The 18505-nt window shown below is 39.3% G+C and overlaps 1 protein-coding gene across 3 annotated transcripts in view; it reads right to left on the bottom strand.

The window, feature by feature from the left end:
• The window catches only part of LOC144450206 (sulfide:quinone oxidoreductase, mitochondrial-like), a 35664-nt gene that overhangs the window by 15771 nt on the left and 1388 nt on the right, over positions 1-18505 (bottom strand). The window contains exons 1-4 of one of the 3 annotated variants that reach the window (XM_078140795.1): positions 17237-17355; positions 9003-9261; positions 8046-8270; positions 35-232 (exon numbers count right to left, since the gene is read on the bottom strand). In XM_078140795.1, coding sequence (XP_077996921.1) covers positions 35-232; positions 8046-8270; positions 9003-9251 — 672 coding nt within the window. In that variant the 5' untranslated portion in view covers positions 9252-9261; positions 17237-17355. Of the gene's footprint in view, positions 1-34; positions 233-8045; positions 8271-9002; positions 9262-14832; positions 15002-17236; positions 17356-18505 lie in introns of those variants that run through there. The other 2 variants (XM_078140794.1, XM_078140793.1) reach the window with 2 other exon arrangements.

The raw sequence follows: 18505 nt of genomic DNA, 5'->3' as shown, positions 1-18505 counted from the left end.
CAAGATAGATAGATAGATACAAAACCTGACTCACTTTACGGAAATAGTCCTCAGCTAAATACATAATCTTCTGTGGTGCCCCAGCACATTTGATTGGATTGGTAGGGAAGGTAAAGATAGCATTACCTTCTTTGAAGTTTTGTATTGCTGGAAATGTTTTCTGCACATACTTATAGGAATAGTTGGAACAAACACCAGGGTCAGTGTCCAGTGCGTCAACTAAACCTGCCACCTGTACATGTATAGAAATTCAGATATATATTATGTGAATACTTACTAGTACTGTCCTATGCAGTGACAACAGTGACAACTATACCATACACACACCTGTACAGACACTGTGACAACTATACCATACACACACCTGTACAGACACACACTGACAACTATACCATACACACACCTGTACAGACACACTGACAACTATACCATACACACACCTGTACAGACTCTGTGACAACTATACCATACACACACCTGTATAGACACTGTGACAACTATACCATACACACACCTGTACAGACACTGTGACAACTATACCATACACACACATGTACAGACAGTGACAACTATACCATACACACACCTGTACAGACACTGTGACAACTATACCATACACACACCTGTACAGACACTGTGACAACTATACCATACACACACCTGTACAGACACAATGACAGCTATACCATACACACACCTGTATAGACAGTGACAACTATACCATACATACACCTGTATAGACAGTGACAACTATACCATACATACACCTGTACAGACACTGTGACAACTATACCATACACACACCTGTACAGACACAGTGACAGCTATACCATACACACACCTGTATAGACACTGTGACAACTATACCATACACACACCTGTGCAGACACTGCGACAACTATACCATACATACACCTGTACAGACACTGACAACTATACCATACACACACCTGTACAGACACTGTGACAACTATACCATACACACACCTGTACAGACACACTGACAACTATACCATACACACACCTGTACAGACACTGTGACAACTATACCATACACACACCTGTACAGACACTGTGACAACTATACTATACACACACCTGTACAGACACTGTGACAACTATACCATACACACACCTGTACAGACACTGACAACTATACCATACACACACCTGTACAGACTCTGTGACAACTATACCATACATACACCTGTACAGACACTGTGACAACTATACCATACACACACACCTGTACAGACACAGTGACAACTATACCATACACACACCTGTACAGACACAGTGACAACTATACCATACACACACCTGTACAGACACAGTGACAGCTATACCATACACACACCTGTACAGACACTGTGACAACTATACCATACACACACCTGTGCAGACACTGTGACAACTATACCATACACACACCTGTACAGACACTGACAACTATACCATACACACACCTGTACAGACACAGTGGCAACTATACCATACACACACCTGTACAGACTCTGTGACAACTATACCATACACACACCTGTACAGACACACTGACAACTATACCATACACACACCTGTACAGACACTGTGACAACTATACCATACACACACCTCTACAGACACACTGACAACTATACCATACACACACCTGTACAGACAGTGACAGCTATACCATACACACACCTGTACAGACACTGTGACAACTATACCATACACACACCTGTACAGACACTGACAACTATACCATACACACACCTGTACAGACACAGTGGCAACTATACCATACACACACCTGTACAGACTCTGTGACAACTATACCATACACACACCTGTACAGACACACTGACAACTATACCATACACACACCTGTACAGACACTGTGACAACTATACCATACACACACCTGTACAGACACAGTGACAACTATACTATACACACACCTGTACATACACTGTGACAACTATACCATACACACACCTGTACAAACAATGTGACAACTATACCATACACACACCTGTACAGACACTGTGACAACTATACTACACACACAAACACCTGTACAGACACCTATGATATTATATAGTGTTGTGTTCACATAGATTAACATGTAGTGGCTTAAGATTTGCGACACTGTGATGTCACGTAATAGCCTAGAGTAAATCCATAGCAACAACTAGATATCTTACCTTGTCATAGCGTAGTGTGAAACCCATAGCAACAACTAGATATCTTACCTTGTCATAGCGTAGTGTGAAATCCATGACAACAACTAGATATCTTACCTTGTCATAGCGTAGTGTGAAACCCATAGCAACAACTAGATATCTTACCTTGTCATAGCGTAGTGTGAAACCCATGGCAACAACTAGATATCTTACCTTGTCATAGCGTAGTGTGAAACCCATAGCAACAACTAGATATCTTACCTTGTCATAGCGTAGTGTGAAACCCATGGCAACAACTAGATATCTTACCTTGTCATAGCGTAGTGTGAAACCCATAGCAACAACTAGATATCTTACCTTGTCATAGCGTAGTGTGAAACCCATAGCAACAACTAGATATCTTACCTTGTCATAGCGTAGTGTGAAACCCATGACAACAACTAGATATCTTACCTTGTCATAGCATAGTGTGAAACCCATAGCAACAACTAGATATCTTACCTTGTCATAGCGTAGTGTGAAACCCATAGCAACAACTAGATATCTTACCTTGTCATAGCGTAGTGTGAAACCCATAGCAACAACTAGATATCTTACCTTGTCATAGCGTAGTGTGAAACCCATAGCAACAACTAGATATCTTACCTTGTCATAGCGTAGTGTGAAACCCATAGCAACAACTAGATATCTTACCTTGTCATAGCGTAGTGTGAAACCCATGGCAACAACTAGATATCTTACCTTGTCATAGCGTAGTGTGAAACCCATAGCAACAACTAGATATCTTACCTTGTCATAGCGTAGTGTGAAACCCATAGCAACAACTAGATATCTTACCTTGTCATAGCGTAGTGTGAAACCCATAGCAACAACTAGATATCTTACCTTGTCATAGCATAGTGTGAAACCCATAGCAACAACTAGATATCTTACCTTGTCATAGCGTAGTGTGAAACCCATAGCAACAACTAGATATCTTACCTTGTCATAGCGTAGTGTGAAATCCATGACAACAACTAGATATCTTACCTTGTCATAGCGTAGTGTGAAACCCATAGCAACAACTAGATATCTTACCTTGTCATAGCGTAGTGTGAAACCCATAGCAACAACTAGATATCTTACCTTGTCATAGCGTAGTGTGAAATCCATGGCAACAACTAGATATCTTACCTTGTCATAGCGTAGTGTGAAACCCATAGCAACAACTAGATATCTTACCTTGTCATAGCGTAGTGTGAAATCCATGGCAACAACTAGATATCTTACCTTGTCATAGCGTAGTGTGAAACCCATAGCAACAACTAGATATCTTACCTTGTCATAGCGTAGTGTGAAACCCATGGCAACAACTAGATATCTTACCTTGTCATAGCGTAGTATGAAACCCATGGCAACAACTAGATATCTTACCTTGTCATAGCGTAGTGTGAAACCCATAGCAACAACTAGATATCTTACCTTGTCATAGCGTAGTGTGAAACCCATGGCAACAACTAGATATCTTACCTTGTCATAGCGTAGTGTGAAACCCATGGCAACAACTAGATATCTTACCTTGTCATAGCGTAGTGTGAAACCCATGGCAACAACTAGATATCTTACCTTGTCATAGCGTAGTGTGAAACCCATGACAACAACTAGATATCTTACCTTGTCATAGCGTAGTGTGAAACCCATGGCAACAACTAGATATCTTACCTTGTCATAGCGTAGTGTGAAACCCATGACAACAACTAGATATCTTACCTTGTCATAGCGTAGTGTGAAACCCATAGCAACAACTAGATATCTTACTTTGTCATAGCGTAGTGTGAAACCCATGGCAACAACTAGATATCTTACCTTGTCATAGCGTAGTGTGAAACCCATGACAACAACTAGATATCTTACCTTGTCATAGCGTAGTGTGAAATCCATGACAACAACTAGACATCTTACCTTGTCATAGCGTAGTGTGAAACCCATGGCAACAACTAGATATCTTACCTTGTCATAGCGTAGTGTGAAACCCATAGCAACAACTAGATATCTTACCTTGTCATAGCGTAGTGTGAAATCCATGACAACAACTAGACATCTTACCTTGTCATAGCGTAGTGTGAAACCCATGGCAACAACTAGATATCTTACCTTGTCATAGCGTAGTGTGAAACCCATAGCAACAACTAGATATCTTACCTTGTCATAGCGTAGTGTGAAACCCATGACAACAACTAGATATCTTACCTTGTCATAGCGTAGTGTGAAACCCATAGCAACAACTAGATATCTTACCTTGTCATAGCGTAGTGTGAAACCCATAGCAACAACTAGATATCTTACCTTGTCATAGCATAGTGTGAAACCCATAGCAACAACTAGATATCTTACCTTGTCATAGCGTAGTGTGAAACCCATAGCAACAACTAGATATCTTACCTTGTCATAGCGTAGTGTGAAACCCATAGCAACAACTAGATATCTTACCTTGTCATAGCGTAGTGTGAAACCCATAGCAACAACTAGATATCTTACCTTGTCATAGCGTACTGTGAAACCCATAGCAACAACTAGATATCTTATCTTGTCATAGCGTAGTGTGAAACCCATAGCAACAACTAGATATCTTACCTTGTCATAGCGTAGTGTGAAACCCATGGCAACAACTAGATATCTTACCTTGTCATAGCATAGTGTGAAACCCATAGCAACAACTAGATATCTTACCTTGTCATAGCGTAGTGTGAAACCCATAGCAACAACTAGATATCTTACCTTGTCATAGCGTAGTGTGAAATCCATGACAACAACTAGATATCTTACCTTGTCATAGCGTAGTATGAAACCCATGGCAACAACTAGATATCTTACCTTGTCATAGCGTAGTGTGAAACCCATGACAACAACTAGATATCTTACCTTGTCATAGCGTAGTGTGAAACCCATAGCAACAACTAGATATCTTACCTTGTCATAGCGTAGTGTGAAACCCATGGCAACAACTAGATATCTTACCTTGTCATAGCGTAGTGTGAAACCCATAGCAACAACTAGATATCTTACCTTGTCATAGCGTAGTGTGAAACCCATAGCAACAACTAGATATCTTACCTTGTCATAGCGTAGTGTGAAACCCATAGCAACAACTAGATATCTTACCTTGTCATAGCGTAGTGTGAAACCCATAGCAACAACTAGATATCTTACCTTGTCATAGCGTAGTGTGAAACCCATAGCAACAACTAGATATCTTACCTTGTCATAGCATAGTGTGAAACCCATGGCAACAACTAGATATCTTACCTTGTCATAGCGTAGTATGAAACCCATGGCAACAACTAGATATCTTACCTTGTCATAGCGTAGTGTGAAACCCATGACAACAACTAGATATCTTACCTTGTCATAGCGTAGTGTGAAACCCATAGCAACAACTAGATATCTTACCTTGTCATAGCGTAGTGTGAAACCCATGGCAACAACTAGATATCTTACCTTGTCATAGCGTAGTGTGAAACCCATAGCAACAACTAGATATCTTACCTTGTCATAGCGTAGTGTGAAACCCATAGCAACAACTAGATATCTTACCTTGTCATAGCGTAGTGTGAAACCCATGGCAACAACTAGATATCTTACCTTGTCATAGCGTAGTGTGAAACCCATAGCAACAACTAGATATCTTACCTTGTCATAGCGTAGTGTGAAACCCATAGCAACAACTAGATATCTTACCTTGTCATAGCATAGTGTGAAACCCATAGCAACAACTAGATATCTTACCTTGTCATAGCATAGTGTGAAACCCATGGCAACAACTAGATATCTTACCTTGTCATAGCATAGTGTGAAACCCATAGCAACAACTAGATATCTTACCTTGTCATAGCGTAGTGTGAAACCCATAGCAACAACTAGATATCTTACCTTGTCATAGCATAGTGTGAAACCCATAGCAACAACTAGATATCTTACCTTGTCATAGCGTAGTGTGAAACCCATAGCAACAACTAGATATCTTACCTTGTCATAGCGTAGTGTGAAACCCATAGCAACAACTAGATATCTTACCTTGTCATAGCGTAGTGTGAAACCCATAGCAACAACTAGATATCTTACCTTGTCATAGCGTAGTGTGAAACCCATAGCAACAACTAGATATCTTACCTTGTCATAGCATAGTGTGAAACCCATAGCAACAACTAGATATCTTACCTTGTCATAGCGTAGTGTGAAACCCATAGCAACAACTAGATATCTTACTTTGTCATAGCGTAGTGTGAAACCCATAGCAACAACTAGATATCTTACCTTGTCATAGCGTAGTGTGAAACCCATAGCAACAACTAGATATCTTACCTTGTCATAGCGTAGTGTGAAACCCATAGCAACAACTAGATATCTTACCTTGTCATAGCGTAGTGTGAAACCCATGGCAACAACTAGATATCTTACCTTGTCATAGCGTAGTGTGAAACCCATAGCAACAACTAGATATCTTACCTTGTCATAGCGTAGTATGAAACCCATAGCAACAACTAGATATCTTACCTTGTCATAGCGTAGTGTGAAACCCATGGCAACAACTAGATATCTTACCTTGTCATAGCGTAGTGTGAAACCCATAGCAACAACTAGATATCTTACCTTGTCATAGCGTAGTGTGAAACCCATGGCAACAACTAGATATCTTACCTTGTCATAGCGTAGTGTGAAACCCATAGCAACAACTAGATATCTTACCTTGTCATAGCGTAGTGTGAAACCCATAGCAACAACTAGATATCTTACCTTGTCATAGCGTAGTGTGAAACCCATGGCAACAACTAGATATCTTACTTTGTCATAGCGTAGTGTGAAACCCATAGCAACAACTAGATATCTTACCTTGTCATAGCATAGTGTGAAACCCATAGCAACAACTAGATATCTTACCTTGTCATAGCGTAGTGTGAAACCCATAGCAACAACTAGATATCTTACCTTGTCATAGCGTAGTGTGAAACCCATAGCAACAACTAGATATCTTACCTTGTCATAGCGTAGTGTGAAACCCATGGCAACAACTAGATATCTTACCTTGTCATAGCGTAGTGTGAAACCCATGGCAACAACTAGATATCTTACCTTGTCATAGCGTAGTGTGAAACCCATAGCAACAACTAGATATCTTACCTTGTCATAGCGTAGTGTGAAACCCATAGCAACAACTAGATATCTTACCTTGTCATAGCATAGTGTGAAACCCATAGCAACAACTAGATATCTTACCTTGTCATAGCGTAGTGTGAAACCCATAGCAACAACTAGATATCTTACCTTGTCATAGCGTAGTGTGAAACCCATGACAACAACTAGATATCTTACCTTGTCATAGCATAGTGTGAAACCCATAGCAACAACTAGATATCTTACCTTGTCATAGCGTAGTGTGAAACCCATGACAACAACTAGATATCTTACCTTGTCATAGCATAGTGTGAAACCCATAGCAACAACTAGATATCTTATCTTGTCATAGCGTAGTGTGAAACCCATAGCAACAACTAGATATCTTACCTTGTCATAGCGTAGTGTGAAACCCATAGCAACAACTAGATATCTTACCTTGTCATAGCGTAGTGTGAAACCCATAGCAACAACTAGATATCTTATCTTGTCATAGCATAGTGTGAAACCCATGGCAACAACTAGATATCTTACCTTGTCATAGCGTAGTGTGAAACCCATAGCAACAACTAGATATCTTACCTTGTCATAGCGTAGTGTGAAACCCATGGCAACAACTAGATATCTTACCTTGTCATAGCGTAGTGTGAAACCCATAGCAACAACTAGATATCTTATCTTGTCATAGCGTAGTGTGAAACCCATAGCAACAACTAGATATCTTACCTTGTCATAGCGTAGTGTGAAACCCATGGCAACAACTAGATATTCATACTTGATTTCATCCCCATTGGCCGTGACTACTGTGTTCTTGTCAGGATGGAATTCTTTGACAGAGTCTTTTATCCAATCACATTGCTTTGGGATGACATCTTTTGTTGGCTTACCAGAATCTACCTTCTTCTTGATACCTCCTCCAACCAAAGTCCAATATGGCTGATAAAAATGCATCTAAATTGATAACATAATCTTAAAATTACCAATATATTCACCAACAGTTGGGATGAGATTAATAGTTTAATATAGGATTAATAAATAGTATAGTATGGGATGAGATCAATAGTTTAATATAGGATTAATAAATAGTATAGTATGAGATGAGATCAATAGTTTAATATAGGATTAATAAATAGTATAGTATGGGATGAGATCAATAGTTTAATATAGGATTAATAAATAGTATAGTATGGGATGAGATCAATAGTTTAATATAGGATTAATAAATAGTATAGTATGGGATGATATCAATAGTTTAATATAGGATTAATAAATAGTATAGTATGGGATGAGATCAATAGTTTAATATAGGATTAATAAATAGTATAGTATGGGATGATATCAATAGTTTAATATAGGATTAATAAATAGTATAGTATGGGATGACATCAATAGTTTAATATAGGATTAATAAATATGGATTACCACAATGTCCCTCTAGAAGTGCGCCAGTCACCCTGCCTTGATATTTTTAAGAAGCGCATCAAAACTTATCTGTTTAGCAGAGCCTACTGACATCTCTATATATCCACACTTTTGTAAAGTGCCATTGAACATTGCTACGTAGTGGAGTTTGGCGCTATATAAATCTCTTTGATTGATTGATTGATTGATATCCTGTATTGATATCAAATCATACAAAATATGTCAAAATTGAAATTAATTTTCTACAACAAAATAACTTACATCACTTGGTTCTATGACAGCCACTTTGCCTCGTCCAAGTCGTCTACTAAGTTTACTTGCCATGGCACAACCTCCAGTGCCAGCTCCAGCAACGACGACTTGATAACTCTTTGGTTCATTGACAGGTGCAGAAGTACTGAACTTGGTTGTGATAAGATGGGATGATATTGGTAGAGATAGTGATTGATGTCGTACATATCCAGGGAATGACCTAGTGGTCCACACACAAAGAGATCGGATATTTGCCATTATTGATTAACTGTAATGAAAATTGAGATTACAGGACTTTCCATTAGTACATTTATACAAATTGAGATTACAGGACTTTGAATTAGTATATATATACAAAGTGCAAACACATACTGTGTAACAAGGTTGTTATTCTTTGTGAAACAATAAAAGTACAATTTGAGTAGATGACATCATGTGATTAGTATAAAATAATAATAAATTCAATAATAGTCTAATATTTTGTTATATAATACTTTTAACTAATTATAATTAATGAAATTTACCAGAGACCTTTATTTTATGGCTGAATAATTTTTCCCGTGTCATAAATTTTAGTGATGAGGTCATCATGTATGTACCAAAAATTGTATTTTTTAAGACTATTTTACCTTCCCATACAAATTCAACTAAAACCATTGACATTAAACATTATACGTTTATTTTGTTGATCGTTATAATCTCTAGTAGGACAACATGGAAAAAAAAAACGTTTTTAGTAAATTAAAATGTTGAAATCAAGAGTTTTTCCTGGATATCGGTAAAATCGCGTTTGATTATTGATTTTGGGGAATTTATGACAATTAATGTATCTATCCTTGCTGGATTTTTTCTTAATATAATAAATTATTTGAAGACAAGAAAACATTTCAAAACATTGAATCACCTCAGAGAAATTTTATTTAAAATCACTGTCAGATTACAGACTGGAGTCGAAAGCTGAAAGTTCGTTGACCCCAATTCTTGCATCTTTGGAGGGCTTACCCTATCATTGTCAATATCTACCATTCAACTAAGATAACCAAACAGTCTCAAATATTCAATAACCGTCACTGATAAATATTTTTTCCAGCTAGGTTTTTATTTTCAGAGATTTGTACGTTTAATATCTCACTTCCGTGTCCAGTCATTTAATTCAATATTCATGACTGGGTGCAATTTTGAATATATCATTCACACACCATAATAACATAATATACTCAAGAGAGAGAGTTTTCATCCCATATACACACATATCTAACAGATCATGTCATTTAATATTAATGTTGGTATCAAGACTGTTTTTATTACTGCCATTCAATCAATAATTCATACTTGTTCATCATTAGATGGTTGGTGGTGGTTGGTTGGTAGGTAGGTACATCAGTTGGTTGGTACATCAGTTGGTTGGTTAGTACATCAGATAGCAGGTACATCAGTTGGTTGGTTCGCTGATTGGTTGGTTAGAACATCCCTTGGTTGGTACATCAGTTGGTTGGCTGGTTGGTTAGTGCATCACTGGGTTAGTGTATCACTTGCTTGGTTGATTAGTACAACAGCTGGTTAGATGGTTGGTTGGTTGGTTGGTTGGTTGGTTGGTTGGTTGGTTGGTTGGTTGGTTGGTTGGTTGATTGGTAGATCAGTTGGTTGGTTGCTTGCTTGCTTGCTTGGTTGCTTGGTACATTAGTTGGTTGGTACATCAGTTGGTTGGTGCATAAGTTGGTTGGTGCATAAGTTGGTCGGTGCATAAGTTGGTTGGTTCGTTGGTTGGTTGGTGCATCAGTTGGTTGGTACATCAGTTGGTTGGTGCATGAGTTGGTTGGTGTACGAGTTGGTTGGTACATCAGTTGGTTGGTACATCAGTTGGTTGGTTGGTTGGTTGGCTGGTTGGTTGGTTGGTTGGTTGATACATCAGTTGGTTGGTTGGTACATCAGTTGGTTGGTTCATCAGTTGGTTGGTTGGTTGGTTGGTTGGTGCATCAGTTGGTTGGCACATCAGTTGGTTGGTGCATCAGTTTGTTGGTACATCAGTTGGTTGGTGCATAAGTTGGTTGGTGCATCAGTTGGTTGGTTTGTTGGTTGGTTGGTGCATCAGTTTGTTGGTACATTAGTTGGTTGGTACATGAGTTGGTTGGTGCATAAGTTGGTTGGTGCATAAGTTGGTTGGTTGGTTGGTTGGTTGGTGCATCAGTTGGTTGGTACATCAGTTGGTTGGTGCATCAGTTGGTTGGTGCATGAGTTGGTTGGTACATCAGTTGGTTGGTTGGTTGGCTGGTTGGTTGGTTGGTTGGTTGGTTGGTTGGTACATCAGTTGGTTGGTACATCAGTTGGCTGGTTGGTTGGTTGGTTGGTTGGTTGGTTGGTGCATCAGTTGGTTGGCACATCAGTTGGTTGGTGCATCAGTTTGTTGGTACATCAGTTGGTTGGTGCATCAGTTGGTTGGTACATCAGTTGGTTGGTACATCAGTTGGTTGGTTGGTTGGTTGGTTGGTTGGTTGGTTGGTTGGTTGGTTGGTTGGTTGATTGGTTGGTAAATCAGTTGGCTGGTACATCAGTTGGTTGCTACATCACTTGGTTGGTGCATCACTTTGTTGGTACATCAGTTGGTTGGTTGGTTGGTCGGTGCATCAGTTGGTTGGTTGGTACATCAGTTGGTTGGTGCATCAGTTGGTTGGTACATCAGTTGGTTGGTTGGTTGGTTGGTTGGTTGGTTGGTTGGTTGGTTGGTTGGTTGGTTGGTTGGTTGGTTGGTTGGTGCATCAGTTGGTTGGTTGGTTGGTGCATCAGTTGGTTGGTTGGTTGGTTGGTTGGTTGGTGCATCAGTTGGTTGGTTGGTTGGTTGGTTGGTGCGTCAGTTGGTTGGTTGGTTGGTTAGTTGGTTGGTGCATCAGTTGGTTGGTTGGTTGGTTGGTGCATCAGTTGGTTGGTTGGTTGGTTGGTTGGTTGGTACATCAGTTGGTTTGTTGGTACATCAGTTGGTTGGTTGGTTGGTTGGTTGGTACATCAGTTGGTTGGTTGGTTGGTTGGTTGGTTGGTTGGTACATCAGTTGGTTGGTTGGTTGGTTGGTGCATCAGTTGGTTGGTTGGTAGATCAGTTGGTTGGTTGGTTGGTTGGTTGGTTGGTTGGTTGGTTGGTTGGTACATCAGTTGGTTGGTTGGTTGGTTGGTACATCAGTTGGTTGGTTGGTTGGTTGGTTGGTACATCAGTTGGTTTGTTGGTAGATCAGTTGGTTGGTTTCAATAGGCGTTACATTGTTTTTTGCAGGATGGTGTTTGGGAAAAATGTCATCAAGTCCCATACTCTATCTAAGTCCCATACTCTATCTAAGTCCCATACTCTATCTAAGTCCCATACTCTAAGTCCCATACTCTATCTAAGTCCCATACTCTATCTAAGTCCCGTACTCTATCTAAGTCCCATACTCTATCTAAGTCCCATACTCTATCTAAGTCCCATACTCTATCTAAGTCCCATACTCTATCTAAGTCCCATACTCTATCTAAGTCCCATACTCTATCTAAGTCCCATACTCTATCTAAGTCCCATACTCTATCTAAGTCCCATACTCTATCTAAGTCCCATACTCTATCTAAGTCCCATACTCTAAGTCCCATACTCTATCTAAGTCCCATACTCTATCTAAGTCCCATACTCTATCTAAGTCCCATACTCTATCTGTAAGCATGGCTGAATGGTATAACCTGAAGAGGTCCTGAACAGGTCATGTACTGTATCCCTAGTCAGAGTGCCAATGTGGTGTAAATTGTAACAATACTGTATAGGAACTAGATTACTGTATTGCATGACAGGGGGCGTAATCAATTACCTAATAAAATATTAAGTATCTGCACTATGTGTGTGTGTGTGTGTGTGTGTGTGTGTGTGTGTGTGTGTGTGTGTGTGTGTGTGTGTGTGTGTGTATGTGTGTGTGTGTGTGCTAAGATTAGATACAAGTAAACGTGTATGAACTCAGGATTAGATTAAAGACACCATTATCTCTCTCAAACTATTCTATTCATAATTATTGTCTTTACTAACATATTGTCTTAAACAATAGCCTAAAGTTCACACTTTCATATAAACTTTATTTTGGTATGTTGGTTAACTATTATTACTGTAGTTGATATATTTACTAGTTTGTTTTAGCACCAAATAGTTATTGCAGAACATCCAATAAAGAAATGTAGTTTTTCTATTCTATTATCTAGTAAGATTTACATGATTGCCAAGTCAATGTACTACAGATATGACTTGAGAATTTACCATTTCTACTACAGCAAGTTACGTGATTGCCAAGTCATTGTACGGACTGCAGATATGACTTGAGAATTTACCATTTCTACTACAGCAAGTTACGTGATTGCCAAGTCAATGTACTACAGATATGACTTGAGAATTTACCATTTCTACTACAGCAAGTTACGTGATTGCCAAGTCAGTGTACAGACTACAGAGATGACTTGAGAATTTATCATTTCTACTACAGCAAGTTACATGATTGCCAAGTCATTGTACTACAGATATGACTTGAGAATTTACCATTTCTACTACAGCAAGTTACGTGATTGCCAAGTCAGTGTACTACAGATATGACTTGAGAATTTATCATTTCTACTACAGCAAGTTACATGATTGCCAAGTCAGTGTACAGACTACAGATATGACTTGAGAATTTACCATTTCTACTACAGCAAGTTACATGATTGCCAAGTCAGTGTACAGACTACAGATATGACTTGAGAATTTATCATTTCTACTACAGCAAGTTACATGATTGCCAAGTCAGTGTACTACAGATATGACTTGAGAATTTACCATTTCTACTACAGCAAGTTACGTGATTGCCAAGTCAATGTACTACAGATATGACTTGAGAATTTATCATTTCTACTACAGCAAGTTACATGATTGCCAAGTCAATGTACTACAGATATGACTTGAGAATTTACCATTTCTACTACAGCAAGTTACGTGATTGCCAAGTCAATGTACTACAGATATGACTTGAGAATTTACCATTTCTACTACAGCAAGTTACATGATTGCCAAGTCATTGTACTACAGATATGACTTGAGAATTTACCATTTCTACTACAGCAAGTAACGTGATTGCCAAGTCAATGTACTACAGATATGACTTGAGAATTTACCATTTCTACTACAGCAAGTTACATGATTGCCAAGTCAATGTACGGACTGCAGATATGACTTGGGAATTTACCATTTCTACTACAGCAAGTTACGTGATTGCCAAGTCAATGTACAGACTGCAGATATGACTTGAGAATTTACCATTTCTACTACAGCAAGTTACATGATTGCCAAGTCAATGTACGGACTGCAGATATGACTTGAGAATTTATCATTTCTACTACAGCAAGTTACATGATTGCCAAGTCATTGTACGGACTGCAGATATGACTTGAGAATTTATCATTTCTACTACAGCAAGTTACATGATTGCCAAGTCAATGTACGGACTGCAGATATGACTTGAGAATTTACCATTTCTACTACAGCAAGTTACGTGATTGCCAAGTCAGTGTACAGACTGCAGAGATGACTTGAGAATTTATCATTTCTACTACAGCAAGTTACATGATTGCCAAGTCATTGTACAGACTGCAGAGATGACTTGAGACTGTGCGTGGATAATGGAGGTCGAGGACCTTTGTAAGGAATTCTGTCCATTCGATCACGTTAATATTCTATTCAAAGATGGTCACGATACAAAGTAGTGCATGGATACAGTGTAAAGTGTAAGCACCGGTCACTGTATTTTTGTATTATTCGTAAATACTAAAAAACGCTATGAGTTTCATTTCTAGTACACTGGCTTACCTTTTCTCTCAGATCGTCCACAACGTTGTACAACTTGTCAACCCTCAGGCTCCGTGCACGTATTTGGAGCTGGAGCTGACTTTACCCGTTTGTGAATAATTAACTGAATTACAATACACAGATGATAGATTTACGGAAACAAGTTAACTGACCATGCTAACGGTTAGGGTTTTTTGTCACTCACGTAATCTGATGTTTACAGTGTAGACTGGTGTTTGCTTAATATTTACACGCGGTGATGTCACTGCCCTGGTTTGGTCTGGTGCCTGACAGGCAAGGTTGAATAGCATGCAACAACAAGACATGTGCGTGTAAACATGCACTTTGACCTGTACATACTTCGCGGTTCCACAGTTATGACGCCCCACAACAAGGGTCTTAAAATGAGCGCCAGGTCGGGGGTGGGGGGGGGGGGGGGGGCTTGATTCAATGGTACAACAAAAAAAGTCTGCGATCCCCAACCAAAATAGGATAACCGCCTCCCATCCCTATAATGGGTAATTTATAAATACACGTCAAACTTTACGACTTATAAAATACTCATCGTCGTAATTTAAGCCACATCCTCTTTTACGGCACCGTCCAAGTTTTAGCAGTGTCGCGTCGTGTAGAAGATCAAGAAGCAATAACAATTCTGGTTTACAAGAAGAATGCATGTTTTGTCCAAAATTGTATACATATCACAAGAGAAAAATTATTTAGTTTGATTTATAATATAAATTCAGAATTCAATAGCATAGAAAAGAAAGAGAAATTGAAATTCGTAATGCAATCAAAACAATGAGATTATAATTACTCTCTGTATTTATCTAAATTCATGTAAAAATATATAATCAATAAAATTGTTTGACTTATATACTTGTAACATTACCCTATTTCACTGTAGTGTTCTTTAATATATTTAGTACACAAGTTACATACCTAAATGTCAATTTTCTTGTTGTCTATCTAATCTAATCTAATCTAATCTAATCTAATCTACTCTATGACAACTTTTGTAACAAGTCAACACACGCATTAATTCCCTAGACATTCACACGACCACACACATCAAGACATTCACATGACCACACACATCAAGACATTCACATGACCACACACATCAAGACATTCACACGACCACACACATCAAGACATTCACACGACCACACACATCAAGACATTCACACGACCACACACATCAAGACATTCACACGGCCACACACACATCAAGACATTCACATGACCACACACATCAAGACATTCACACGACCACACACATCAAGACATTCACACGGCCACACACATCATGACATTCACACGACCACACACATCAAGACATTCACACGGCCGCACACACATCAATACATTCACATGACCACACACATCAAGACATTCACACGGCCACACACATCAAGACATTCACACGACCACGCACATCAAGACATTCACACGACCACACACATCAAGATATTCACACGGCCACACACATCAAGACATCACATGACCACACACATCAAGACATTCACACGGCCACACACATCAAGACATTCACACGACCACACACATCAAGACATTCACATGACCACACACATCAAGACATTCACATGACCACACACATCAAGACATTCACATGACTACACACATCAAGACATTAACATGACCACACACATCAAGACATTCACATGACCGCGCGCGCACATCACACATATCAAGACATGCCGAAGTACCGTTATGGGACAAGCGCCCTCAACGTACAAAGTCCTATAACTTTTGTTTGGGACAATGCGTTTCACATACACGCGCACGTATTGCCACATTAATTGTACATTCATGACATTGGAGTTTTGTCCCAGGATCGATACTACACTGTTATAGATGAAGAACTGTATTCGTTTGTGGGACTTTTACAACAGTGATCAAGAATAACCTCATGGGAATCAGCAGAAATGCATAATGTGTATATGAACAATAAGTTTTCATGACTCCTAAGTGCTTATTACCTTCAGATAAACAGTCATGAATAAACATAGACACTGTCAATGAACGTGAAGCATGTTTCAATGTGTCATACATTGGCAACCATGTGTCAATCCTTGGCAACCATGTGTCAATCCTTGTCAACCATGTGTCATTCCTTGGCAACCATGTGTCAATCCTTGGCAACCATGCGTCATTCCTTGGCAACCATGTGTGATTCCTTGGCAACCATGTATCATTTCTTGACAACCATGCGTGATACCTTGGCAACCATGTGTCATTTACATAATGTGAAATCATGAAATGTCTCAATGTTTATGTATTCCATGTATTCTCTTTGGTAGTGTTCCCCTTTAATAGTGCAATATGTTAAGATATTAGTATTACTCACCACGTGACATCCATTGTAAGTCCACCACTGATAGTATGATATAATCAGTCTTACCTTAGCTGTCGTACGTGTCTGCACCGTGCCTGCCCTCCAATGGAGTTTGTCACCGTTTGTATGTCACAGTCTGTATCAGTGCAGTGTGACATGCAACGATGTCACCGTTTGTATGCCACTGTCCTCTTTGTAGGGCGAACGTGCGATCGATCGCGAACGTGCGAGCTTACCCTACTGTGGACTAGACCATTACGATAGCGGGGTGGAAGATTTAGTTCATGACCACTTTTCATGGAGTAAGAGGTAAAACAACTAACACGGAACACACAGCTGTCCGGTCTCTGATAGGGAAGTCTCTATACTATTTTGTGTCCTGAGATTTGTGTTATTCGGTCAGGGGATCCCGTGTACTAAGTTGAAGCTTGCAGACATCATACTTTCAGCAGACAAAGGGGTGACCCCATTTTCTTTTTATGTTTCTCATTACTTTTCCATGGCAACTATATATTGGTCGGTCGGTCGGTCGGTCGGTCGGTCGGTCGATAAAAAAAAGTAGAAAAATAGCAAATCTTCTTCTTCATGTTTCTCTGCGTCTCCTTTTCCTCCTCTCTATCTTCATTTTATTGAATTCCTGGTAACCATCCCTTTCCCAGCTTCTCTACACAATTGCCATGTTCTCACCCTCCCCCTTCCTTCGAATAACTTCCGTCCTGAAAATAATGCTCTGTGTGATTGTCGCCGCCATGACTGATGATGTCGATAGTCCAGACACTTCCTCATTCTTGCCAGAGGAGGCGCTGTTCCGCAAAATACTAAAGGCGGGCGAAAATATACATTGTTTTTAATTTTAACGTCGAAGCTGAAAATCTGGGTCAGTCGGGTAATGAGAAATAGAAAGAAAATAGGACCAGGCTACCTAAGACACATGCCTAAGACAGGCATTTTTAGATCTACAGAGGGCGCTACATATACTGGCAGAAAAATGGATTTAAAAACGGTAGTATACAAAGAAAAAACCTTTCATCGTCCTTCTTCCAGTATTATGGAAAGACTACATAAACAAGGTATCAAGAAACATAAGTACAAGTACTGCCCTACTGCCTAGAATACATTGTATAAGTACAAGTACTGCCCTGCTGCCTAGAATACATTGTTACTTGCCGACTGAAACCTGTATAATGTTTTACAAAGCTTTCATCCAACCATACATTGACTACTGTAATACTGTCTGGGGTAATTCTTGCAATATTTGTACGAATTACAGTTTTACAAAAAATGGCTCTCAGATTGAATGCCCCCAGAGCTGCTCCATCTGCACCACTTGTTAAC

This window comes from Glandiceps talaboti, chromosome 19 (genome assembly GCF_964340395.1).
Source record: "Glandiceps talaboti chromosome 19, keGlaTala1.1, whole genome shotgun sequence".
Taxonomy (NCBI): Eukaryota; Metazoa; Hemichordata; class Enteropneusta; family Spengelidae; genus Glandiceps; species Glandiceps talaboti.
The sequence above is the reverse complement of the archived record's forward strand: the minus strand, read 5'-3'. Positions and strand labels throughout refer to the sequence as shown.